Source organism: Delphinapterus leucas, chromosome 15 (assembly GCF_059928025.1).
Source record: "Delphinapterus leucas isolate spDelLeu-1000000601 "Yukka" chromosome 15, BTC_Dleu_Yukka2, whole genome shotgun sequence".
Lineage (NCBI taxonomy): Eukaryota > Metazoa > Chordata > Mammalia > Artiodactyla > Monodontidae > Delphinapterus > Delphinapterus leucas.
Window position 1 is genome coordinate 6,163,183 of NC_143143.1, and position 26,037 is coordinate 6,189,219.

General features: G+C 53.1%; 3 protein-coding genes across 15 annotated transcripts in view; 1 reads left to right on the forward strand and 2 right to left on the reverse strand.

Annotated features, from left to right (window-relative positions):
• The window catches only part of PDAP1 (PDGFA associated protein 1), a 37,041-nt gene extending 34,978 nt beyond the window's left edge, over positions 1-2,063 (reverse strand). The window contains exon 1 of one of the 2 annotated variants that reach the window (XM_089895678.1): positions 1,936-2,063. In XM_089895678.1, the coding sequence (XP_089751804.1) occupies positions 1,936-1,948 (13 nt within the window). In that variant the 5' untranslated portion in view covers positions 1,949-2,063. The remainder of the gene's footprint in view (positions 1-1,935) is intronic. The other variant, XM_022587798.3, reaches the window with a different exon arrangement.
• Positions 475-12,060, forward strand: BUD31 (BUD31 spliceosome associated protein). 8 transcript variants are annotated; one of them, XM_022587802.3, is made up of 7 exons: positions 2,107-2,223; positions 2,334-2,431; positions 3,464-3,593; positions 4,020-4,141; positions 9,084-9,206; positions 10,150-10,316; positions 11,820-12,060. In XM_022587802.3, the coding sequence occupies exons 4-7, from the start codon at positions 4,048-4,050 to the stop codon at positions 11,868-11,870; spliced, it is 435 nt and encodes a 144-aa protein (XP_022443510.1). In that variant the 5' UTR covers positions 2,107-2,223; positions 2,334-2,431; positions 3,464-3,593; positions 4,020-4,047; the 3' UTR covers positions 11,871-12,060. The 8 variants fall into 8 exon arrangements, with proteins under 8 accessions (XP_089751811.1, XP_089751809.1, XP_089751808.1 ...); XM_089895679.1 differs by lacking the exon at positions 11,820-12,060 and having other exon boundaries at positions 2,098-2,223; positions 10,150-11,708; XM_089895682.1 differs by lacking the exons at positions 3,464-3,593; positions 11,820-12,060 and having other exon boundaries at positions 2,097-2,223; positions 10,150-11,708.
• Positions 9,135-25,934, reverse strand: PTCD1 (pentatricopeptide repeat domain 1). 5 transcript variants are annotated; one of them, XM_022587789.3, is made up of 10 exons: positions 25,765-25,933; positions 23,285-23,786; positions 21,490-21,630; positions 19,766-19,984; positions 18,881-18,982; positions 16,339-17,040; positions 15,280-15,396; positions 14,393-14,575; positions 12,495-12,673; positions 9,135-11,244 (listed from the first exon to the last, which is right to left on the reverse strand). In XM_022587789.3, the coding sequence occupies exons 2-10, from the start codon at positions 23,762-23,764 to the stop codon at positions 11,226-11,228; spliced, it is 2,142 nt and encodes a 713-aa protein (XP_022443497.1). In that variant the 5' UTR covers positions 23,765-23,786; positions 25,765-25,933; the 3' UTR covers positions 9,135-11,225. The 5 variants fall into 5 exon arrangements, with proteins under 5 accessions (XP_022443497.1, XP_022443498.1, XP_089751801.1 ...); XM_022587790.3 differs by lacking the exon at positions 12,495-12,673 and having other exon boundaries at positions 25,765-25,934; XM_089895675.1 differs by having other exon boundaries at positions 9,135-12,673.
• Between the last annotated feature and the right edge of the window lie 103 nt (positions 25,935-26,037).

Here is a 26,037-nt window from a genome sequence, read left to right on the forward strand (position 1 = left end):
AATGATCTTAGCTTGGTCTACAGTAACTCTTATCAGAAGCTTTCCACGCCTTTAAAAGTGCTTCACAAGGGGCTTCCCTGGTGGCGCAGTGGTTAAGAATCCGCCTGCCAATGCAGGGCACACTGGTTCGAGCCCTGGTCCAGGAAGATCCCACATTCTGCGGAGCAATTAAGCCCGTGCACCACAATTACTGAGCCTGTGCGCTACAACTACTGAAGCCCGCGTGCCTAGAGCCCGTGCTCCGCAACAAGAGAAGCCACTGCAATGAGAAGCCCGTGCACCGCAACGAAGAGTAGCCCCCGCTCGCTGAGACTAGAGAAAGCCCGCGCGCAGCAACGAAGACCCAACAGAGCCAAATATAAATTTTTAAAAAAGCTTCACAGGTTTCATAACAGAAACAAGAGTTGGTCCTTGGCTCTTGGAGAATTTTATACTGTTACTTACATCTTCATGTTCTCTCTCTCTCTCTCCCTTTTTAAAATATTTATTTATTTATTTGGCCGTGCTGGGTCTTTAGTTTCGGCATGTGGGATCTAGTTCCCTGACCAGGGATCGAACCGACCCCCTGCATTGGGAGCGCAGAGTCTCAGCCACTGGACCCAGGGAAGTCCCTTCATGTTCTCTTTTACTTTTCAAGCAAATTAACACAAGCAAGAAATGTAAACCTTATCTGCCCATGAAGCTTTCACAAGCCAAAAAGCCAAGTCGTTTAAACAAGAATCCATATTTAGGATTTTCTAATTGTAACCTCCAACCTTGGCTCAAAGCATCTATTAAGTAGGACTCTTAGAACCAGAATTCTGGAGCCAGAAGGTACCCTTAGTATCCCTGCTTCTGCAGAACAGGAGACTGGGGAACACAGAGAAGACAAGGCTTTTCCTACCACAGAATAAACCAATAGAGACCTAAGTTTAAAGAGATTCAGCTCTGTAAACCCTGTGGGCTGACGCATCTTAACCAACGTAACACACGAGCAACCAATATCAACTGAACATCTGTTCTGCGCCAGGAGCCAGCCAGGCACGGCGAGTGCTCTAGTTTTACGATCCCGACCGAACTCTCCAAGCTAAGGGTTATTTCCAGATGGGGAAAACAAGCTGGAAGAAGTTAAAGAACTTGTTCAAGGCCATAAGGTTAGACAGTGACACAGCTGGGCTTCGGGTCGAGCACTATTGACCTTAAGGGGGAAGCAGATAGAGGATGGTCTACAACGTACTGGGAAGCCATGGATCCTTTACGCTCCTGGCCAAGGAACTGGCAAAGTCTAACGACTAACAGTAGTTAATTATTACTGGGCACTTAGCGACTATCCAGCACCGCGATGCACTCTCCACATGGGTTACCTAGTTAAAACCTCGCGTCAGTATTGTGAGGCAGGTACAATCACAACCCCACCTGCAAGTGAGAAAATTAAGACTCGGGGAGGTTAAGCGACTGGCTGAAAGGCACACATCGAGCCGCTCGAATAGGGCAGTCAAAACTAGGTCGGCCAGGCTGAAGAGCATCAAGTTAGGTCGCAAGAGGCAGGCCTGGCTCGCCCAGAACCCAGGAAGACGCACGTTTTACGCGCGAGGCAGGCGGGTCCGGCACTGGCGCGCGAATGCGGTGACTCAGTCCCCGGCGAGCCTGAAAGTGGGAGGAAACTTCAGACCCCCCAGGCCGGGAGAAGGGCGCCCTAGATAGGGCTTCCGGATCGCCAAGGACCCAGAGCCTCAGAGTCTCCTCAGACCCCCGAGGGAGTGGCTCGAGGCCACTACGCTCTCTTCAGTTTCCCCAGCGGGACAATTGGGCTTCGAGGCCCAGGCCTGGCCCTCAGCCCGAGCAGACGTCCTCCCTCTGTGCCGCTCTCCGAGGCGCCCGCGGGCTGAATGGACAACAGGAGCCGGACTCGGGCTGCTCCTCGAGGCCCGCAGGCCACACGCGCCCGCCCCTCACCTCCTTTAGGCATCGCGGCTCCGGCGGCTGCAGCGGCGGCGCCTCTAACTGACACCGGAACCGGAAATACTTCGGGCTCGACTTCTTCCGCCCGGCCAGTTCCCCCTCCGACCCCGTCCCCACTCAGCCAGCCGACGCCGCCGACGCCGCCGCCGCCGCCGCCGCCGCCGCCGCCGCTAGGACCGGGTACCTCAGTGAGGCAGGACTGTCCCACGCACCGCCTGAGCCCAGGCTCGCACGCGCGCTGCTGGGCAACAGAGCCCCCAGCCCCCGCTCCGGGGGAAGCGCGTAAGTCTGCCAGTCACCCCCCGGGAAGTGAGGGCAAAAGGCGACAGTGGCTCTGGAATTCTGTACAGGCAGAGCTGCGGACACCTAAGATAACGCAATTTCTGCGCTAGGTGGGGCGGGGCTCCGCGAGGACCTCATCCTGAAGGGATAACTTGGGAAGCGAAGGCAGGCGATAGAGAAGGGGCGTCCTACGGTTACGGAGGACGTGGTGAGTGTTTCTCGTCTGTTTTCGAGTACCTTGGTGACTGCTGGGGCCAGGGATCGGAGGTCTGCATTGGCTCAGAAGGGCGATCTGAACAGCTGAACTGGGACGGGTTCGGGCCTCTGGACCGGGAGGTCGAAGTGAGTTCCAGAGAGGAGGCGGCGCTTTGCTCGTTCGGCCGAAGGGATGAGAGATTTGGGGGGTTCCCTTGCTTCTAGGCTTTTCCCCCCCTTTATTTTCCATGCTTTTTTTTCTCCGCCTGGAACTTTTTTTGTCTAAATATTGCGTGTTCTCGTAAGCCCCGTTCAGATGCAGTCGTCTCTCTGAGCCTTTCCTACAACCCAGGCTGTAACGTCTTCCCTCCCTCCGAACGCCTTTCCGCTCGCCGCCTCTTCCGAGCGCTACCACCTCTCTTATACGGCCCCGCACCTCTTCTCCTTGATCTGGTTACTTCTTAGCTGTTACCTCCCCTGGGACGCCTCCTGTGACTCCCCGGCTGGGCCAGGCCCTCGAATCTCCCTGAGTCTTAGTAGAGTGGTCATCCCGTGTCTTTGTCCTCCCAGCCCTTGCGCGTTGGGACAGGGACCAGATTCCATCCGTCTCTAGCTTCATAGCAGGGTAGACAAGTGCAAAGACCGCTGATTTGGGAGTCAGGAGCCCCCGATTAGAGTCGGACTCTTCCAGTTCCCAGCTGTGTGCGACCCTGAGTTTACCTCCTGTGGTTTGATCTTCATCTGTAAGGTTGTTACGGAGAATTCATGAAAGGGAGGGGCGGGGCTTCATCAACTTGTCAGGCCCCCTACAGCGGGGAGGAACTCAATGAACTTGGAAGAGAGGAGTCTGCTATGCTTAAAGATGAGATCATTAACCTGAGTTCTGTTTGCCACCTAGGAAATGCTATGCGGTTTGAAAAATGACTTGCTATGTAGATTTGCACTGGTCTGTCGTTGGGCTTTACATGACTTTCCTTTATGTAGTATGTTTGTTGGGTTTAAGAGACTTTGGCCATCCGGCTAATACACTGTCCTCGTCTTATAGACAAGATTGAGGACCAGAGAGAGAAGGTGACCTCTCCAAAGTCACAGCTGGCCAAGAACCTAAGCCTGTAACTGAAGAGACCAGAGATCTTTCTTTCTGCTACATACACTCTTGGGAAACAGACCCTAAGGTACTTTGGTTTCACACTGTCTTTATCCTTTTTAAACACTCATCTTCTTCGCTTTCCCAACCATAGCCTTCCTCACACTGTATTGTAATTCCCTTTTCACTTTGTATTTCCTTGCTAGAATATCACCTTCTCAGGGACAGTGTGTGTCCTATTCTTTGTTCTATGTTCTCAGTACAGGGACAGGCTCATAGTTGATGTCAGTTAATGATAACAGCAAAAATCTAGTAAGCACACATTAAATGCCAGGCATGTTACATATAATTATAATTAATCTTCACAATGGCCCCATAAGTAGATTCTATTATCCCCCCTTTACAGATGAGGAAACAGATTTAGGGACATGAGTGTGCATCAGAGTTGTGGCTTGTGAATTCTTTTGGGGATCTGAGGCTCAGAAACCAATTCTTTTAATTTTTTTCCCCACAGATCCTTGCAGATTATCTTCTGGGAAAAAATGCCTAAAGTCAAAAGAAGCCGGAAAGCTCCCCCAGATGGCTGGGAGTTGATCGAGCCAACATTGGATGAATTAGATCAAAAGATGAGAGAAGGTGAGTCTAGGAGTTCCTGTCTGAGTGGGCTGTGTCCAAGGGTCACAGGCTTACATGCTTCAAGGGGCCAGGCTAAATGCAAGGATAAATGAGAAGAGACAGGCTGTACCACTGTGGCCTCCTGACACTGACATGTTTTGTTTGCTTATTAACTGATAGGAATACTATAAATGCCAGAAAGTAAGATAATACAAATGAAAAGGTCCTCAAAAATGTTTTTGAATATAAGAGCTTTAGGGAGTATAGATCAAGTAGTCTACCTATAATTATTTGCTGTGTTGGTTAGAGGTATATTTAAAATCATACAAAATATATTTACTTGGGAAATCCTGTTCTTTTTCACTTCCAAATTTTCTGAAACATTTTTATTCGGATTTTTCTTGTGAGTCTCTGTTTTCATCATCACTTTGTTTTTGCATCATCTACCAGTTTTCCAGAATGCACCATCTTCACTTCCCTCTAAATGTTGTGTGATCCTGCACTTTGTGAGTCAGTGTAGTGTGCAGTTTTGGGAAATTTTATCTGAAGCCACAAGCATCTGTCGGCCCTATCACAGTATAACCACTTACTGAATTGCTTTTTTTTTTTTTTTTTTCTGGTACGCGGGCCTCTCACTGCTGTGGCCTCTCCCGTTGCGGAGCACAGGCTTCCGGACGCGGAGGCTTAGCGGCCATGGCCCACGGGCCCAGCCGCTCCGCAGCATGTGGGATCCTCCCGGACCGGGGCACGAACCCGTGTCCCCCGCATCGGCAGGCAGACTCTCAACCACTGCACCACCAGGGAAGCCCCTGAATTGCTTTTTAAAGCGATCTCTTTTTTTTTTTTTTTAAGGTTTTTGGTAATTAATCTAACCTTTGTTATTATGAAGCCATACCTCTAGCAATAAGTAGTAAGTGAGTGTTAAGTTACTTTGCTTCCTTCGAAGCTGACTGTATCAGGTAACTTCTATTAAATACCCAGAACTTGCAGTAATCAGGTCATTTTGGGCTGAGAGATTTCTTCCCCAAACAGATCTTTATTCAACATAAAGGAACTTAGAGATTGCTGTAATAGAAGAGATTTTTGTGAGTCCTTGCAAATAAACCTACTTCCTCTTTTTAAGGGGTGACTTTTTGGAGGGAGAGCATTTAGATGTATGTGATATTCTTTACCGTCAAAAGAAGTATTCCTTCTCTTGTTTTTATTTAAGCATATAGTTCTTCTCTGCTTTCCCATTTCTGATACACAGGTTTTAAGACCTAGTTTCATGTTGCTCTTGCTTCCACTATAAAGAAAACAGAGTGGATGGCAGGTAGTACCAGAGCTGGCTTTAGTGTTGGGAACAATAGGGAGCTCTGGGGGTGGGGAGAAGCTGCTACTCACCCAGGGCCATTTACCATGTGGGATGCAGCCTCAGCTTTGCCAGATTTGCTGAGTGTTTTTCTTTTTCCAAGATAAGCAGAAATTCAGCTTTTCTGTGTGAAGTCTTCTAATTTAAAATTCAAACTTAAAAAAAAAAGTGTCTGTGGGAGGAGCCAAACAAAGCCAGCCTTCAGGCTGGTGGAGGCTGCCAGCCTCCAGTTTGTAGCCTTCCGCACAAGTTTTGCCTGTGGGATCTGCGGCCGCACTCCTAGGCCATGGAGGAGCCTTGGGCCCACAAAGGCCCAAAGCCAGTGGCATTGCCAGGCCTGTCCTTCTGATCTGAGGGCCATTTACAGGACAACTCACACTTATTGAAGCAGTTGGTCCTCTTATCTTAGGAAGGAAAATTCCCGTTTTTTCCTAGTTTGTCCCTGTTATTTCCTAGCTCAGCACAACTGCCCAGCTCTTTGTATGTTTCTTAGCTTGCTACTCAAGTTTTTGTATAGCCAGTGTTGCCCTGTAAGTCCCCAAACAAAAAGAGCCTGATCATAGGGACTATGGGGCAGAGATGGGGGAAGTTATGTGTGGCAGGGGTTTTTATGGGTGACTGAGAAATAAAGGCGCTATCTCCATGGACTGTAACCAGGACTTATAAATAACTTTGCTTTTACAAGTACTTTAAACTAATTGAAATTTGAAGTTAATAGGCAGTTTGGGGCATTAGCAAAGAGGCAGAAACCTAAGTCTCATCTGTGCCACAGTGTCTCCTCCCTCTAGCCTCTTTTCATACCCTCCTAGTGGCAGGACTCCACATCGCCCACTGAAAGCTGCCTTCTACTGTGTGTGCGAACCTATACAAAATGATATCCAAGAATGTTCACATGAGCTTGTGAAAATGGGTCCAAAAAGCAATTTTTAAAATGTGGGTGATGCTACAATTAAAATGTTGAGAGATGACTCAAAAGCACAGGAAGGTTCCACGTCCAGGATGGCAGCCTGAGGAGCTCCATGGCCCCCACCCCCCCTTCCCTCAGTCATCCCATCTAGTCACGTGGCTTTCCGAAACACTCTCGACTCCGGTGAACAAATGTCTTCTCCAGCCTTGACTCAACACTAGAAGTTTCATTTTAAAATACTCCAGTTCCCCCAACTCCTAAAAGTAGGGAGAACCAGATAAAATACAAATAGCTGAATGTTAATTGTTGAAGCTGGGTGGAAGGTACTTGGGAGTTCAGTGTACTGTTTTCTTTTGTGTATGTTTGAAGTTATCCTTATTGAAACCTTAGAGAATTCACGAATCTAAAATCTGTCTCCTTTTAGCCCCTCCACCCCACCACCTGGTCCAGGCTACCCTCACCTGTCACCTGGGTGCCTGCAGCAGCCTCCTGCTTCTGCTTGCCCTGCAGTCTTCTCCACGGGGCCGCCAGGGTGAGGGCTTTAGGTTGTACATCGGATCACATCATCATCTACTCAGGACCCTGCGGTGGTTCACCCCCCCCAGAGCAAAATCAAGTCCTTCTGTGGCCTTCCAGGTCAAGCACACTCTCCCCACACCCCGTGAACTCCGTCCCCTACCCCCCACCTCCCCCAGCCCACCAAGCCCCCAGCCACACTGCTGTCCCTTGACTCCCAGGTACAGTCCCACCTCAGGGCCTTTACATTGGTGTTGGCTCTGCCTTGTACACGTTTGCCCCTCTTCTCTTTTCTTTTTTTTAAAATTGAGATATAATTGACATACAATGTATTGTTTTAGGTGTACAACATGATTTTATATATGACTATATTGTGAAATTATTACCACAAGTTTCGTGAACACTCATCACCTCACATAGTTTTCTTATAAGAACTTTTAAGATCTACTTTCATAGCAACTTTCAAATATACAATACAGTATCATTAACTTTATAGTCACCGTGCTATAGGTTCCCCAGGACTTATTTATAACTGGAAGTTTGTACCCTTTGATCACCTTCACCCATTTTGCCCACCCCCCCAGCCCACCTTGCACGTCTTGTTTCTTAAGGTCTCTGAGCAGATGTCTCCTTTGATGACTAGTATTAAGTGGCAGTCCCCCTCTTTCCCTGCTCGCCATCCCCTTCCTTGTTCCCTTCTTTTCTGTGGCCGTTACCACTTAACAACCAGGGGCTGATCTGCTTCCCTCTCAGATCATGGCTTTGTTGTTTCTGTGTCTTGCCCACTGCCATATCTTGGGCACCTGGATCATGGCCTCGCCCATAGCAGACACGCAGTGTTGCTGAGTTCTCAACACCTGCCTTTGACTTGGATCACAGAATCCTGTTTATTGAGCTGAATTACAAATTCTAGGTAATAGAACAGCCTCGGTGTCGGAGAAATGGAGGTATAGGTTTCTTAACCCTTCTCACCTTTCTCCTCTGCCCTAAAAACCAAGAAGAGGTGACAAAGATCAGCTTGTAATGCTAAGAGAAAGACTTGCCTTTTGGCAGGTGCAAGCTGCTACCTGATCCTACATGACTTGATGGAGCCATTATTTCCTGCAGGCTCGCCATGCTAAGAACTTTCAGACTTGTCTTTTTCTTTTTTCCCTAAACGATTTTGGTTGGGAAATGAAATTAGAGGTGCCTTAAAAGATTATTAGAATGCCCATCTGTAGGTCCGGAATTATCTTGAGAAATTATTATGCTGGAGAAATAGGTCTGGAAGGATAGAGACCCGGGTATTAACAGAGGTTGTCTTTGATTTTTTAAAACCTTTGCTTTCTAATTTATCTAATTTAAAAGGCATTTTTAATTTAAAGCAATTAATGTTTGTCATGGGGCTTACCTTTTGCTTCATCTTTAAAAAAAAAAACAGCCCTAATGAGCCATAAATCATATGCTGTAAAAGTCAGCCTCTTAAAGTATTCAGTTAAGCAGCATTTAGTGTGTTCACAGTTAGGCAACCATCACCACAGTCAGTTTTACAGTATTTATCACCCTGCAGAGAAACCCCATCCCCTTTAGCGGGGGTCTCCCTCTCCATTTCCCCGTGTCTCCCTGATCTAGGCAACCACTAATCTACTTCCTGTCTGTATAGACAAAGTCATACAATAGGTGGTCTGTGAGGACTGGTTTCTTTCACTGAGCATAATGTGTTCAAGAGTCATCCATGTTGTGGCATGTGTGAGTACTTCATTACTTTTTATAACTGAAAAATATTCCAGCATGTGGATAATTACATTTTAACCATTCATCAGTTGATGGACACTGGGGTGATTTCTACATTTTGGCTACCACAAACATTCATGTACAGGTTTTTGTGTGCAAGCGCATTTTCAGTTCTCTTGGGTATATACCTAGAAGTGGAACTGCTGGGTCATGCGGTTACTCTGTTTACCTTCCTGAGGAATTGCCAGACTGTTTTCCATAGCGGCTGCATCATGTTCCATTCCCACCAGCAGTGTGTGAGGATTCTGATTTCTCCACATCCTCACCAATATTTATTACTGTCTTGTCATTTTGATTATAGCCATCCTAGTGGGTACAAAGGATTTATTCTTTATCCCTACTTATTAAAAAAATAACACTGTATCCTATGCAGACTACCCTATCCCCCAAAAAACAAACATGTGTTTTCTCTCCAGCTGAAACAGAACCTCACGAGGGAAAGAGGAAAGTGGAATCTCTGTGGCCCATCTTTAGGATCCATCACCAGAAAACCCGCTATATTTTTGACCTCTTCTACAAGCGGAAAGCCATAAGCAGAGGTAATTGGCCAAAATCTCTCTTGACCTTCCCAACTTGAGTAGCTTTCAGATTTATTTAATTCTTGAAACCTCACCAAGTGTCATGATGTTTCTTACCACCAAAAAAAGGAGAGGGGCCAGGCCAATATTGGCTACTTTTTTTTTTTTAATTTTTGGCTGCGTTGGGTGTTCGTTGCTGTGCGCGGGCTTTCTCTAGTTGTGGCGAGCGGGGGCTACTCTTTGTTGCTGTGCGCGGGCTTCTCATTGCAGTGGCTTCTCTTGTTACGGAGAATGGGCTCTAGGTGCGCGGGCTTCAGCAGTTGTGGCTCGCGGGCTCTAGAGCACAGGCTCAGTAGTTCTGGCGCATGGGCTTAGTTGCTCCGCGGCATGTGGGATCTTCCCGGACCAGGGCTCGAACCTGTGTCCCCTGCACTGGCAGGCGGATTCTTAACTACTGTGCCACCAGGGAAGCCCCTGGCTAAATACTCTTTTTAAGGGTGGGTAGTGATGGGCCAGGGGTGGGGGGAACTTTGTTTTTTTGTTTTTTTTTTTAAATCTGAGAAGGTTTTTTTTTTTAAGATGTTGGGGGTAGGAGTTTATTAATTAATTTATTTTTGCTGTGTTGGGTCTTAGTTTCTGTGCGAGGGCTATCTCTAGTGGTGGCAAGCGGGGGCCACTCTCCATCGCGGTGCATGGGCCTCTCACTATCGCGGCCTTTCTTGTTGCGGAGCACAGGCTCCAGATGCGCAGGCTCAGTAGTTGTGGCTCACGGGCTCTAGAGCGCAGGCTCAGTAGTTGTGGCTCACGGGCCTAGTTGCTCCGCAGCATGTGGGATCCTCCCAGACCAGGGCTCAAACCCGTGTCCCCTGCATTAGCAGGCAGATTCTCAACCACTGCGCTACCAGGGAAGCCCGGGAGCTCTGTTATACTATGGTCTGATGCCCTTTCCCCATCTTTTTGACAGAACTGTATGAATACTGTATTAAAGAAGGCTATGCAGATAAAAACCTGATCGCAAAATGGAAAAAGCAGGGATATGAGAACCTATGCTGCCTGCGGTGCATTCAGACACGGGACACCAATTTTGGGACGAACTGCATTTGCCGGGTCCCCAAAAGCAAGTTGGAAGTGGTAATGTCTCCACCCCTGTCATGTCTGACGACTGGGTGGGATGTTACTGTCAGGATTCTGCCCTAGTTGACCACAAGGAGTTTTATGTTTTTCTGTTTTGTGGTTGGCCATCCCCCCAGCAGTGAGACCCTCTGGTCAGGAATCCATGCCAGGGAGTTTGGCAGTAATTATCTTACATCTGGGGGCCAGTCTCACCTCCTCCTTTGGGCAAGTTATTGGGTTCCTTTCCTCACTTAACCAAATGGGGGTGATGATACCCACCGGCCAGTCGGCAGGAGCTTGTCCCTTTCCCTCCAGTGCTTGCCCTTCAGCCGCCCTTTTTTCCAGGCCTCCTTTTCCTCCCAGGGACACTTCAATGTTAGCATCACCATGTCTCCTGCCAGAACTTCCTCGGCGGCTGGGGAACACGGCTGGGTGTGCAGTAGCTTGGCTCCACACACATACGCCTCTGAAGTGGAGCCGCAGGAAGCAGAGAAGGGTTGCTGGGCTGTTGGCCGTTAGCAGCCTTTGAGCGCGGCCCCTCGGCTGACTGCCATGGGCCCCGCTGGGAGGTCAGGCCAGATGTCTTCTTTCACATGGTCCCTCGTCACAAGGTCCCTTCACACTGCAGCACTAGTTACAGCTTGTAGGGCTTCGGCTCAGCAGGCAGCTCTGTCCCCCTGAACCATCTGGAAGCTCAAGGACGGGCATGTGGAGCAGTGGAGAGCGAGCACGGGCTGCCTCCTGAGGGGCAGCTCTGCTGCTGGTCTCTGGCGGGGGCAGGAGGGGTGGCAGAGCAGCAGAAGCCCTGCTCCTCCAAGAGCCCCAGGGTTCCACGGTGATGTCTAGCTGGGGCTCCTGCCCCCGACCTGAGGCCAGAACAGAGCCTGCTTCAGATTCAGTTGGGTTTCACCATCAGATCTTGTTTCCTTAGACCAGAGTCTTGCTCCTCCAAAAAAGAAGAAAAAGGAAAATAAACACCATTGCCCTGGGGCCTTCTGTCTGCTGGGCGGGCTCCCCCGCCGGCCAGACACCAGGCCACACCTGGCCTGGGGGACAAGACCATTCCGCTGCCACACAGATTCAAGTACACACTCTTCTTCTTCCCGAGCCCACAGTGGAAAGTTCCCCAGCCCAGAGGCGGCCCTGAGGCCTCTGGCGCTGAGCCCCCTGAGCGGTAGCAGACCCACCCCCAGCTCACTATAGGGTGTGTCCTGCGTGCTTCGCAGAATAACAAGAATCATTTACACAGACTTTTTTTTTTCCTTTTTTGGGAGTAAGTGTGTACACTGAATTTGCATAAATTAAATCCACATAGAGAAGTAACTGCAGTGTCAACAGCAGCTGTTTCCATGTTCACGAGGGAACCGAATTTTCCCCATCCAGCACTGTCGCAGAGGGTTTCTGAGGAGTGTCCTATGGGGAGTGGATGTCCCGTGGCCACCCTTCCCACAGGAGAATTCCTGCGTGTGGGTGTGTGGCCCGTGGCAGGGGCAGGGGGTCTCAGCTGTCTTCTGTTTGCAGGGCCGGATCATCGAGTGCACGCACTGCGGCTGCCGGGGCTGCTCTGGCTGAGGCCGTCGGCCCCGACCCCTCTCGGCCCTGGACTCTGGACTGCGCAGGTTTCTGCCTGTCACGCCACCCTTTCCTGGGAGCAGCTCTTCCTCAGAGCAGTTCCCCAGGCCCGAGTAGGAGCATGGTCTCTACGTGTGAAGGCTTTGGTGTTCATCAGCTGTGATTTGTAGAAATAAAACTCTTAAACCTTTTGGGTCCTGCCTGCCTTCTTTCAGAGCCAGCAGTCTGTGGAACCCAGTGGGACAGCGCCAAGCCCTGGAGACCAGTCGCCCTTAAGGCGTGATCCTAACTCCACCTCACAGGTGCTGTGTGACCCTGAGCACTTACTTTCCTCATTAGTGATGGGGGTGGCAACCTCTCAGACGAGGAGGGCCTAAGATGACATACCAAGGTGGCCCAAGCTGCTCTTGGACTTGCCATGAACTTCTTGGGCACCTCAGACCAATGCCTGCAAAAAGCTGCAGCTCTTACTGTGGCCCAGACCTTTCCCTCAAGCTTGCAGCTACACCGGCACGTTCACGTGTCTTGAATATGAAAGGGACTCTTGGGGCTCCCGCAGAGCCATGTGAAAGCCATGCACTTTGTTCCAGCTCTGCTGGAGGTCCCCCAGGGTCTCCCCATCACCTGCCCCCAGGGCCTCTGTCCACATCGGCCACAGTGACGGTGTCCTGGTCTCCCTTTGGTTTGGTCCGGAACTTCTGCCACGGGTGGGGGGTTTCCTCTGCTGGCATCACTTTCAGCCACTGCTTATAATAAGCTCGGAAACCATCAATCTTCTCCAAGTAGGTGTTTCTCCCTTTGTACTGTAATTGGAAAAGCGTGGGGTTCCAAGGCTCAGAGGGGCCACGATTAGACTCACTGCATACTACCTACCGCTGACCCCGAACCATGGCAGCTGGCTCAGGGCTCAGGGAAGCTGTTCTTGCTTCCAGTTGGTCAAAGGGAGAGGGCAGAAAAGCTGCTCAACACCGAGTAGTGTACAGTAAAGAAACAAAGTTGTACCATGGGGCAGACCCAGATTCTCTCTCATCTGCTAACAATCCTTCCTGAATCTTTGCTGCTGTGCTCCTATATACCCAGGCATGGCACCCCAGCCCTGCACAGCTAGAATCGCTGGGCGCCACCAGCTGTGCCTCCACAGCCTGCTGAGCGCCTCCCGCTTGGCACAGGCATTGCCTCCCTCTGACTGTCATCTCAGCACTGCTGCAGAGGTCTCAGGAGAGGAGGGAAGAAGGAAAGGAAACAAGACGTGCCAGGCAGACACCAAGAGAAAGCTGGTAGGGAAACACAGAGAAGATCAGAGGAAAAACAGACAAAACGTATGAGATAAAGACCGTTACTACATGATGATAAAAGGGTTGATTCAAAAGGTTTAACAATTCTAAACTTGTACCTAATAGAGCCTGAAAGTACGTGAATCGAAAACCTGATGATCACAAATAAAAGTAAGTCCACCATAAGGGAGCATGAATGCATGACTGAATGCAATAAGCTTTAGGCTTCTGGTAGTTTGGGGACTGTTGACTGAACCTGAGAAGACCCCTAGTGGGCCCTACACAGTGAAGAGACAACCCCCCAACCGGAAGATTCTTGCAACATGAAACCAACAAAAGACTAGTGTCCAGAATATTTAAAGAACTTTGAGGCATCCGTAAGATAAGACTAACAATCAGCTGTTCAAAGATGCCCAGCTATGCCCTCCAGCACACTCTCCACTGCTGTCTCACTAGCTCTTACTAAGCCTTCAAGCATCCCCCCTGCACAGCCGTCCCTGACCCCACGTCCCCTGGCTTGGTGTGTCCTGGCCGACTTGTCTCCCTCCCAGTCAGGCCACAGCTGCTCTGGAGGTGCTCAGCATAGGGTCTGACTTAGCGGACCTAAAAACCAAAGCCCCGGAGCCTGATATCCTCAGAACAGCAAGGAGAGAAGTGGCCATTACAAATCAGATTCTATCGCTGCCCTCCTGCCGTCCCCATTCACTCGACAAACAACAATCTATGCTGGGCGCCAGATGACAGGCAGGCACCAGGGACCCAGGTGAGCAAAGCAGACAGTCTCCACCTCTAGGGGCTTTTACAATCTCTTCAAGGGAAGAGTCACACACGTGTGCATGTAATTACCAACTGTGAAACATGGTGAAAAGGAATAGTGCTCCTATGGGGGCCGCCAGCAGGGCACCTCTGAGAAAGAGCCATCTGAGCTGACACCTACCAGATGAGAAGGAACCACAGCCATGTGAAAAGCAGGGCAGCCTACTCAAGGTGGAGGGAATACAAAAACCCCCGAGACAGGGAAGAGGCTGTGGGACTGACAGTGAACCGAGGGAGGAGTGGCCCAAGCTGAAATGAGCCACGTGAACAGGGGCTCGCAGGCCGCAGTCTGAGGAGTTTGGCATTTTCCCCAAGGGAAGCCACCGACAGTTTAAAGCAAAAGGATGCCAATCCCAGCAGGTCAGAACCAGGCGGGGTGGGGGTGGCGCTGGTTAGGGAGACGACGGGCATGTTAGAGCTTGGCGCACTTACCCGGTCGAAGGTGGGTGGGTACTGGGCTGCGAACTCCAGCTGGCGGATGACCACTTCATTCACCGGGACCCTGTTCTGCCTCATGTCCTTCAGGATGTCGATGAGATAGGCGTAGTCCAGCTTCTTGACGGCTGCGTTGATGAGAGTGCTGTAGATGTGGGCGCTGGGGGTCATCTGGGATTTCTGGAACATCACAGACACGCCATCAGCAAAATGATGGCGGTGGCTGGGACAGAGAGGCCACTGGTGGCACGTCGGGCTTGGGGAGCTACCCTGCCAGTCAGGCCTGCTCTGCAGACCAGCCACCAGGGACGAGAAGGGCAGGACCTCGTAGCAACAACGGGCTGTATGCCCCGCTCCACGTCCCCCGCTCTGTGGGTCCATCCCAGGTGGCTCAGGACCCCGCCCTCTCAGCCCTGAAGAACCTAGACAGCAAGTAGAGGGTTGTTCTCAGAGATCAACAGACTCAGGCAGTAAACCACATCAGGGCAGGAGACCACCTCCTGTGGTTCACTGCACCCCTGTCCCCTGAGAATTCTGGTACCCTCCCTGCTCCCATCATGGCCTCCATCCCTCTAGAGGGTTGGGGCCAAGCCCTGCCCCCACCCCTCAATCTCACCCCGCGGCCACCACCTTGGCAATCGTAACACCCCTGGCCCTCAACGCCCATTCCTGCAGTGCCTCACCAGGGTTTCCTGTCTCCCAAATTGGGCCACTGACCATTCCACACTGCAGCTAGAGAGACCCCACTCTCCCTGCCCCACCCCCAACAGCTTACCCTGAGGGCAGAGGCCTGGACAGTTCAAGAGGGCCCCCTCGCACCACCCCCCCCACCCCAGCTTTCTTCTTCAGCACCACGGGGCCTGCCTGGGCCCGGGCCCGCTCACCCTCATGTCTGCGAGCAGCTGCAGACCATCCCCTGGCCTGCGGCACCCGATGGCCAGGCTGCAGAATGTCTGCAGGTTAGGGACGATTCCCCTCTTTGCCAGGACTGGCAGCAGTGCCTGTGGGGACAGACGTGGCATCACCGTAAGCTGTAGCCCAGCAGCCCTGCCAAGAGCCTTCTCTGCTGGAGGCGCCAGGGCACGGCTCTGCTCCGAGGCCTCGTGGCTCCCTCTGCTGACCACACTGGGCACCGGCCTTGGCCCAGCTCCCCAGGATTCAGCTGCTCTGCGAGTCCTCCCTGCCTTCCCGCCCGCCTGTCTGTAGCAGGTCATCCCTTCTTCGAATGTCCTTCATGTTCCTGCCCCCTCTGCTCCTCTCCCGGCCACCATCCATCCCTGCGCTCGGGCCTTCGATGTCCATCGAGCACCAGGGGCCTCAGGGGATGGCGGTCCTGTGGTCCAGGGCAGGAGACAAAGCCGACAACAGCATGAGAAGTGCGGGCCGAGGGAGCCCCCGGGCAGGAGATGAGGAAGAGGGTGCCCGCTCAACATGGCTGGGTCAGGGCGGGGCCCAGGGAGGGGCTCTAGAGAAAGCTGTGCTCTGCTCTGAGGGCCTGAAGGCAGAGGCTGCCTCTGTCAGCTCTCAGGAGAGCCCAGGTCAGAGCTTCTGGCAAAAGGGGCATCACACAGAAATACGTTGTACGAACGGACAAAAATCCCGTGAGGGCCCCAACGTCGCCATCTGTGAGACGAGGAAAGCCACAGGCCAGCGGAGTCTCCTGCTGTGGTCAGTAAAGAAACGAGTGGATTTGAAGCTCTCAGAACAGAATGAAGCACAGTAAGTGTGAGCAAGTCCATGAGGCTGGGGCGGGGCTGAAGGGTGGCCCCTCTGGGAGGGCGGGGAGTATGGCTGGTTCACCACCTGATTCCAGGTTTTCACCAGGGGCTCCGGACAGTCTGCGCCCCTCTCACAGGAACTGCTGACACACCTGGCAGGGGAGGGTCTGAGGGGGAAGGAGAGGGGCCCAGCCGGGAGCCCTGTGCCTCCCCTGCGCCCCTCACCTTCGCCCCCTCCAGGTCGCCCAGCTTGCTCTTCCTCCTCATCAGTGTGTTGAAGAAGGTCAGGTCGGCCTCCACTTGCTGCGCGTCCAAGATGGTGAGCAGCGAGGACTCTGCGGAAGTGCCGGGCTCCACCACCTCCGCCAACAGCGTGAGGGTTTTGATGTCGGGCCGAAGCCCATGCTCCGCCATCTTTCCCAGGAAGCCCTCCAGGCCCCCCATCAAGGCCAGCCTGTCGGCTGGAGTGGTCACGGTCCCAAAGGAGACCACAGCCGAGGAGACCGCCCCGGGGGTCAGGAGGTTGGCCTCCAGCCCCCAGGGAGGCGGCACCGGGGCCGCAGGGGCCACAGCGTGGTCAGGCTCCACCTTGGTTTCCACCCCAGGCTGGGCCTTGCCGCAGGCTCCGGCCTCCTGAGGCTCCAGAGGCCCCTCAAGTGCCTGAGAAGGTTCTAGAAACAGCTGCCTCTCCAGGGCCTCCACGTGCAGCCTGGTTGACAGGCTATCGTCCGCCCCGACCCCGTCTCTCCTCCTTGCCTGCTGCCCAACTGCCGGGGGCTGGAGCAGGACCATCTCCTCCCTGGGCCTCAGGAGCACCGCCGAGGCCACCTCCGGGTCCCCCAGGCCACAGTCCCGAGCTGCCCCCAACAGCAGGTTGTAGCCGTGCCGGCTCGGCCGGAGCCCCAGGCTCAGCATCTGCCTCCACACCTGCCAAGGAGAACAGGCCTCACCCCCAGCTCCCGCTCCGAAGAGCCCCCAGCAGAGCAGGCAGCGCAAGGCAGCAACCAGTCTGCAAACGTGGGGGCGGGGGGGACACGGGAAAGACGCCAGGCTCTGGGCCACTGAGAACCCCAGAACCTGGGAGCTTCCATGGGGCGCCGCTTCTCCTCTCCTCTGGCTCACCCCAAAACCGTGTCGCACGTCCATCTCTCCGGCTCTCCCAGGCCCTCCTCCCACTCCCCTGGGGAGGGACAGCCGGAGAGGCTTGGTGCTGGAGGAGTCCAGGCTGACTGAAAGACTGGACGCAGCTGCCCTTCCTGAGCGCCTGCCGTGTGCCCTGCCCCATGCAGCGTCCTCAGCTGCCTCAAGAGCACGGAGCGGGCGTGGGCGGAAGGGGGCCTCAGCCAGGAAGAGCACCTCACAAGCTGTGGGCCCGGGCAGGCCTGTCTCCCTTCAAGCTGAGGTCATTTTCACCCCTCAGTGAGGAGTCTAGCACACTTGTGAGTTCTCAAGGGGGCAGTCTGACCACGTGCGGTCACTCTGACACCAACCAAGATGCCACGAGATGCCCCACGAGGCTCATGGTCTCGCTGGCTCCTGTCCGCAGGCTCACTGGGAGGCCACGTGCAGCGGCCAGGAGCTCACATCAAGTGTGCCTACGAGTCAGGGCCGGCCAGGCCCAGGTGGGTGCCACATGCAAAAGGGCCACTGCCCACCAGACAGGGTCCTGAGGAGGGCAAGGGTCTGGGAAGCCACCTCCATGGGGAACACTGACAGAACTGAGGTTTATCAGGGACACAGATGCTATCCCGTGGCAGGAGGGATTCTTGATTCAAATCACAGCTCTGCTTCTTAGTGGCTGTGAGACCTTGGGCAAGTTACTCAACCTCCAGGAGCCTCAGCCTCGTCGTCTCTAAAACGGGGCTATGGTACCCAGCTTGAGCAGTTTAACAAGTGCATGACACAAACCAGCTGCTAGCGTGATAGACTATTTCTCACTAGAACAGATCGAGGCCAAAGAGAGGGAGGAACCAGATCCTGTCTATAAAGCAGCCAGGGGATGGCCGGCAGCCACTGTTTCCAGGGGGTTTGCAGAGCGGAGGCACGTGGTCCAGGGCTGCCCCAGATCACTGGGGCTCAAACTCTGTGCAGACCATCCCCCTGGGGATCTTGCTGAAATGCCGATCTGGCTGCACGAGGCCTGTGTGGGGCTGAGACCCCGCATTTCTGACAAGCCCCAGGTGAGCCTGAGGCTGCTGGTCTGTGGGCCATACCTGAAGTTAGAGCTTTTGGTGAACTCCAGGTCCTTCCCACCCCTGAGGAGCTGAGGAGACAGCTGTGGTACCAGTGCTAATCCCGCCTCCGCACTTGATAAGAGGGGTGCTGCGATGGGATTAGAGCAGCGTGTCTCAACTTTAATGTCTGTGAGGCTCTCTCAGGACTGAATGCTGACTCCTGGGTCCCACACACAGAGACGCTGAGTTGGGGATGGGTCGGACAACCTTCAGGGACCGTAAGCTCAGCGGGTCTGGGCCGGCTGCACAGAGAGCCACCAAGTGGAGTGGGAGAGTGTGGGCTGGCTGTGTCCCGACTGGAGCAGCAGCCACGCCTCCTCCGCGTGCCCTCCCTCCCTGCCATCTGTAAAATGCAGGGAGCAGCGTGCTCTGGGAAGGCCAAAAGATCACAAATATAAAAACACTCAGCACAGGGCAGGAGCAAGTGCTCAAGTAACGCACACAGGATCATCACTTGCACCCAACACAGGCACACGGAGGGGGAGCGAGCAGGGCAACAGGAGAGAAAGGACGCAGAGCCAGGCGGGACAGACCTGCAGGGCATATCGGAAACCCGTTTTCTTGTCCTGGATGCAGCCCATGAGCAGGTAACTGAAGGTCTCCTCTGTGACTGCATGTCCTTTCTGGATGATTTCCTGGGGGAGGGAACAAAGAGGGCCGGATGAGAATCTGCAGAAGAGCCAAGGCCAAGGCCAAGGCCCAGGCCCGATGGGGCTGGCTAAGGGCAGACACCCCAGGTCAGGCTCAGGGCTACGCCTCCGGAAGAGGTGGGGCCTGACTCCGGCTCCGGGCCAGCTCAGTACCAGCTGCTGGGCAGAGCTAACTGCTGCCTGCACCCCCTCCTCCTCTCCTTCCCAGGCCTCTCTTCCTGGCTCTGCTCCGGTCACTTCTCTGCAGCCTCTCTGCAAAGGCCACCCCAGCAGCCACTTTTAACCCCTGTACATGAGGCTTTGGCATTGCACAGAGCTGGCTTCAAGTCCCAGCTTCACCACTGGCTCGCTGTGGGAGTGTGGGCAAGGCATTATGCTCCCTGGTCTCAGTTTCCTCATCTATGAAGTGAGGGCACAGGACTTGCCTTATAGGACCTTTGGAACGACCCCTCAGTGAGCACTGGCTCATCTTCAGCACCATGAAGCCCACCCTCTGGTACGGCACCACGGAGTCCCATCCAGCGGGACTGCACACGGCAGAGCACACGAACCACCGCCTTCACAGGGCTGGGGGCTCCTCTGTCTGCCAGACCCAGGCCTCTGACAACAGGGTCTCATGGGATTCACCTGTGAACCCCAGAGCCCAGTACGGGGCTTGTCTCATCGGCCCCTGAACCTTCCTTCATGAGGAACACAGACAATACAGCCTCACACCCTGCCATGTGGGACTGGCCCCGAATGGGGAGCAGGAAGGAAGGGATGTCCCACCTTAAACACGTCCAGGCACATCCTGAGGTCTGCGCACATGGCGGCCATCTTCAGCAGGGAGTGGTACGTTTTCAAGTTGAGCTGGAAGTTTCTGGCCTGAAGCTGCTGCCGTAACTTCAAGGCACTCTGCAGAGCAGAGTCCTTCCAGGGGGACTCAGCACAGACGTTAAACAGGGCTGTGTAGGTGGCATCTGAGGGCTCCAGGTCTCGCTTCTTCATCTGTGGAGACAGGGAGAAACTTGGAAGTGGCTCTGGGATCAGCCCGACGCACAGACGATGGCCACCCTGAAAGGAAGCTAGAGAAGACTGTGCTACCACACTGAACAGGCCTGGGAGCTGGGCCTGTGACAACGCAGAGCCGAGTGACACGCAGACTGGGCTCTCTGAACCCGACTCAGCCCGAGGGGCTCTGGGAACTGACCCCGCACCGCAGATGCTCCAAACAAGAAACCATCCTCCCCATGGTGCTCAGCAGCCCACCCTGGGCCTGGGGTGCTTTTGCAGCAGGGTCTCCCCAACGCTCCCGCTCTGTGCCCGACCAGGCCACCCTGACTGTTAAGATCCATGGGGTGGATCTGGTCTGGGAAAGGGTGGAGGAGGGTGGTAATCAAACCCCAGCTCCAACATTTACTACCTGAGGGGTTGTAAGTTAGCTCGTCATTGGAAAAATGGGGGTGATACGGTCACCTCGAAAGGCTGTTATGAGGGAGAGCATCATGGGAGAGAGGCCCTGGGAGCAGCAGCAGCCAGGAGCTCATCCCTGCAGCACATGTCATAGTCCCCCACCCCACCTCCACTGAGTCACAAACCCCGGACTGACACTGGGCTTATTAAGCCCTCCAGGTGACGGAGTTTGAGAAACTCCTGGTAAAGCCAAGCACTCGCTATTTCCCAGAGAAGGGCAACCTGACCGAGGGTAGGTGACCAGCTTTTGCAGAGTGTACAGAACCCTGTTCTCAGGCCATTTTGGGCTCCACTCCCAAGTCCAGCACTCTCGAGAGAGAGAGGTAACCTTAGACATGGCACTTCATCCCTCCAGGCCTCAGTTTCCTCATCTGAAAAAGGAAGACGGTGATCCCAACTTCAAGGATGGGCAGATGCTCTGTATGTGTTCACATATTCTATAGCGCGTACTAGGGACTTACTAAGGGCCAGGCCCAAATGACGAGACTAGGGCTCCCAAGAATTCTTGCTGGAATAAAGGATGTTCTCAGCTCCTGGCTACAGGAGAAGATGGGAATACTTCTGCTAGAGTCTATGGTCCTCTCAGGCACAGCTCTTTCCTGACTCAAGAGGGAAGCAGCTTCCTGGCTCTAAGAATGACAAACACACCCCAGAGGTGGGCGAATGTAAAGTAACACCATCTTCCAAGAGAAATAAAAGCCCTTTTTCAAAGGATCAGCTTTGGAAGAAAGGTGCATCTGTGCACCTGTGTGTAGCGTGAGGATGGGAGTGAGACAAAAGTGAGACAAATTAACTGGGAGTAGCAGTGGAAAAGGAAGGGGACCGGTGGGCCCTGCCACGGCCCAGACAGGCACTGGAGGACGTTCCATGTCATCACGTAGTTATCTGAGATCACCTCCATTTTATGAACGATGAAGCTGAGGCTGGAGGGGGTAATGCACTAGCAGGTGACACATCCAGGGTCTGTACCCAGCTCTTTTGGGGCCCAAAGCCCATGTTCTATGGAGCCTGGCCCCTGCTGCCCCCAGGCTCATGCTCACGTCATTGTAGAGCTGGAAGGCCTTCCTCAGGTAGCCGGCCCGCCCGCAGCCCCCGATCAGCACGGTGTAGTTGCATTCAAGGGGCTGGAGTCGCTCCTCCTTCAGCATCTGTCTCTCAAACAGGTCCAGGGCCTCAGCCAGCTGGGCAAGAGGGGTGGGGGGGGGACACAACGGGGGGGGGACCTCAGAGACCCTCAGCAGAGGGAGGGAGACTGAGGCTGGGGGACCCTAGCTGAGCCCAAGCTCAGGCCTGCCCAGGAGACAAACACCCACCCTGGGCCTCTGCCACCAGCCTCTTGGTGCCCATGGTCTGCAGCCATGGGCCTTCGCGGTGGCCAAGAAGGAAGCCCACCAGTCTCCCACCACCTGTGACAGCTCCTGGCCCCACTGCCATGGGGGAACTCCCTGAGAGGCAGGGGCGATGCCCAGGTGAACAAAGATCTGAGGATGGTGAGGGAAGGAGCCACGTGGCTCTCTGAGGGAACAGCCAGTGCAAAGGCCCTGAGGCCGGAGTGTGTTGGGAGCTGTGGGAGCAGAGAGGAGGCTGCAGCAGAGTAAGTGAAGGAGGGGAGATGCGGGCGGAGAGGTAAGGGGGGTGGAGGGCAGGTGGCAGTCCTTGCAGGCTTCATAAGCTATTGTGAGGACTCCGGCTTCTCTTTATTTCTCAACTTTTCATTATGGGAAATCTCAAATATACACAAAAGTAAAGAGAACAGCGTAACTACAATGCCTATTAACATCTGGCCAATCTTATTTCATCTATACCCTGCACTTCTCCTGCAAACTGAATTTTTTTTTTTTTTTTTTTAGCGGTACGCGGGCCTCTCACTGTTGTGGCCTCTCCCGTTGCAGAGCACAGGCCCCGGACGCTCAGGCTCAGCGGCCATGGCTCACAGGCCCAGCCACTCCGCGGCATGTGGGATCCTCCCGGACCGGAGCGCGAACCCGTGTCCCCTGCATCGGCAGGCGGACTCCCAACCACCGCGCCACCAGGGAAGCCCCCAAACTGAATTTCTGAAAGCAAATTTCAGACATCCTGTCACTTCATTCACCAAAGCTTCGACATATACCTCCAAGAGATTTTTAAATATAAATGGAATGTCGTTATCAATACCTAAGGAAATGAACATCCCCAGTGTCACTTAATACACTGGGAGAGCTGGAGAGAGAAGTCAGGCCATCTGCTCTCTGCTTTAGCGGGATGGCTCCATGCTGCAAGCCCACATCCTGGAAAGAGGTGGAGAGAGCCTCGGGGAGCCCAGAGACAAGTGTCGTTATAGCTGAGGTGGGGCGAGGAGAAGGCTTGGCCTGGGCATTCCGGGGTAGGCTTGTGAGAAGTTAGGACGGGAGAAATTTTGAAGCTAGAGCTGGTGAGAGAAAGAGAAGGCTCAGAGATGACCTGAAGGCATGTGGCCTGGGCGGATGGAATAATGGGGTTACCATTGAGTGAGATGAAGAAAGCGTAGGAAAATCAAAGTTGGGAACAAAAATTGCAGGCCACCGAGGGTAAGTATAAGGGAGATGGTGAGGAGGCAGCTGAATACACAGATGGGGAGTCCATGGGATGGCCGAGCTGGTAACAGGAAGATGGGAGCAGCATGAAGGAGGGGGCACTGAAAGCCAGGAGGCTGGCGGGTCGCCTGATGCAGCACCGAGGGGGGAGTGAAGACAAAGAGAGAGGAGCTCTCAGCATCCCACCCTTTAGAGATGACTGGAAGGTTGGGTGGCCCATCACAAAATACCACAGCACGGTGGAAGCAGGAGCCAGGAGCAGCAGAATCCAAAGGTTCCCTACCTTTCCTTCCTTGATCAGGCGTTTGCACTGAAAGAAGTACCAGCAAGGGGTGTTTCTCGGGCCCTGCCGTGATTCTGGCTGCAGCACCCCTTCCTCATCTTCTTCACCACTCTGTTCCTTGAGCCGCAGGTTATACAACTGGGCCGTCGATTTGTGGAACATTCTCCGGGAGGAGTATTTGTCGGAAAGGGTCCCAAAGCTCTCCTCCTCCCCTTCCTCCTGGGTGGCCATGGGGCTGGGCTGGCCTGGGTCAGAGCTCAGGCTGCCTGTGTTCTTCTGGCTCCGCGGGCCGAGGGACAGCCGAGAGAGGGAGCTGTTGAAGGCTGCTGGCGCTAGCCGAATCAGCCCTGCGGCCCTCGGCCACATGGGCCCCTCCCTGCCTCCGGCCCACCTGGCTCTGAGGGGGTCAAGGTGGTGCAGGATGGCCAATCCCATGGGGCAGGGGCCGGAGAAGAGCCGCGAGAGTCTCACGAGGTCCATCTCTGGCGTTCCCCTCCAGGGCCTGGCATAGGTCAGCAAAATAGTGAAAGTCAACGCGAGTTCATAGTCACAAAAGGCAGAAAGAAGACCGAGAAGGTGGGCACAAGCACAAGCCCTGAGGTTAGAAAGTAGGCCTAGCGTTAGGGTTAGGTTCAGATTTCAGCTCCACCAAACAACTAGCCTTGAGTCCCTGGGCACTCACTGCTCTGGCCTGTCTCCTCGGCTATAAACTGGGGTTAACTATAACATCACCCACACAGCACCGTAGCAACGATTCAATCTCAGATATCAGTGTTCAGGTGCAGCATGGTGAGCACTCGATAGACCTAAACTATTGATCTGTATCACTGAGCCACGACCTAAGTGACTGGGCACTCAAGTCAGAGCTCACTTTGAGCCCTGGCCAGAGCTGAGTAACTGGGCCCATTACTTGACCTTCTTGGACCTCAATTCCTTCAGCTGCAAGACCCACTCACCTTACCACAAGGCCATAAGGATTAAATGAGATGTTTTTATCATAATGCCTGGGGTTTAATAGGTGTTCAAAAAATTATAGCATTATCATTTATTAGGAAAAAACACTGGCATTCTGGGCCTCTGCACAGGGAAGTTAAGTTAAACATTTCTCTTCTGCAAAATTCATGGGCAAATCGGCTTCAGCTGTGCTGTCCAATGGGATTACTGACACTTGAAATGTGGCTAAACTAAATGCAGATATGCTTTAAAAGTAAATTATACACCAGATTTCAAAGACTTTGTACAAAAAAAGAAGGTAAACAAACTACACATTTTTTTCCATGTTGAAATGATAATATTTTCGATATACTGGGCTAAAGAAAATTTGAGACTGATTTCACAATCTTTAAACTTTAATGCGGCTACTTAAAAATTTTAAATTACATACGTGCTCACACTATACTTCTATTGCACAGTTAGGCTAGAGATCCTGGTCTACATATTTGAAACTCTTTAATAAAAAAATATCAGAATACCCCCTATGAACAGAGCCATGCACTTATTTTGATGGGAGGGTATGAATAGTTTTAGTTACTTAAGAAACAATTTGGGGAAGTTTTTATCTACTCTGAAAACTTTCGGCCCAATTCAAGGACTCTGTCAGTTGACAAAAAGTTTTCCCCCCAAACAGATGAATACTTAAACTCATTCAAAGGAGAAGAAAGCTCCCCAAATAAAAAAAAAATCAGAATAACGAGCATGAACACATTTTAAGGTCTGGTTATATTAGAAGGTGGAAAGACCTCAGAGGGGACAGCAGGTTGGACAAATTAATATCTGTGGCCCAGGGAGGGGACTGACTTGCTGGGGGCCCTGCAGCAGTGTGGTGGGCGAGATCCACTAGCTCTGGAACTGGCTGGCTTTGAACCCACGTCCATGAATAGTATCAAACAGCTTCTCTTGACCAGCACCCTAGTGACACCAGTGCAGGGGGCCTAATTTACCATTCTGCACCTGGTGAAGCTCCAAGAGAAACATAATGCGAGCCCGTATGTAATTTTAAATGTTCAAGTGACCACATTAAATAAAGGGTTTACACGTTAATCAAAATACAGAGAATTTTAATTACTGATATTGATATAAGTACCAAAATGTCTTTCAAACAAACTTATGCTCTATTAGTATAGACGCTTCTTTTTCCAGCATTAAATAACAAGTCCTATCGTCATGTCCAAGCAGCGACAACTGGAGAGCAGTTTGTTGCAGATACTCTGTCTCCAACCATCATTTACACTCATCCCCCTTTGCAATCGCGACTTCGTTTTGGACAGAGCGAACGCCACTCGGTCAGTCACCGAAGGACTTGCTAAATTTCACACTGAGACAATAAAGGGGTAATTCCTTCCTCCCCAAGTTCGTCAACCCGCTCGGGTTACTAATCCCTGAATTAGAGACACGGGGCCGCCGTCCTCCCTTGGGGAACCAGACCCTCCCCGGACGCTCCCCGGGACCCTCAGGCCGACCCGCCCCCTCTCCACACCGGCCTTTAGAGCCTCGGTCTCCTCAGCGGACGCCCCCGGCTCCGACTCTGGCTGTCACCCTCTCTGCCCCTCTGGTCAGTCTTCGTCCGGAGCCCGGGCCCCTGTGAGGGTCAAACAGGAACTCACTCCAAGGGTCCAACCCAATGAACGCGGCCCCACCTCGGCCGCCAAGCCCACGGCACCCCCCGCCCCGCCTCGCGTCACCCCCAGTCCTGACCCCGCGTCACCCCCAGTCCTGACCCCGCGTCACCCCCAGTCCTGACCCCGCGTCACCCC

Excerpts from the sequence above, each read along its gene's own strand:
- BUD31 (XM_089895683.1), top strand. The coding sequence starts at position 4,048 with ATGCCTAAAGTCAAAAGAAGCCGGAAAGCTCCCCCAGATGGCTGGGAG. Across the intron at positions 4,142-9,083 it reads AGATCAAAAGATGAGAGAAG|CTGAAACAGAACCTCACGAG; the intron begins GTGAGTCTAGGA and ends TTTTCTCTCCAG. Across the intron at positions 9,207-10,149 it reads GCGGAAAGCCATAAGCAGAG|AACTGTATGAATACTGTATT; the intron begins GTAATTGGCCAA and ends TCTTTTTGACAG.
- PTCD1 (XM_022587789.3), bottom strand. The coding sequence starts at position 23,764 with ATGGACCTCGTGAGACTCTCGCGGCTCTTCTCCGGCCCCTGCCCCATG. Across the intron at positions 15,397-16,338 it reads GCGACCTGGAGGGGGCGAAG|GCACTGCTGCCAGTCCTGGC; the intron begins GTGAGGGGCGCA and ends CTGTCCCCACAG. Across the intron at positions 14,576-15,279 it reads AGCTGCTCGCAGACATGAGG|AAATCCCAGATGACCCCCAG; the intron begins GTGAGCGGGCCC and ends GTGATGTTCCAG.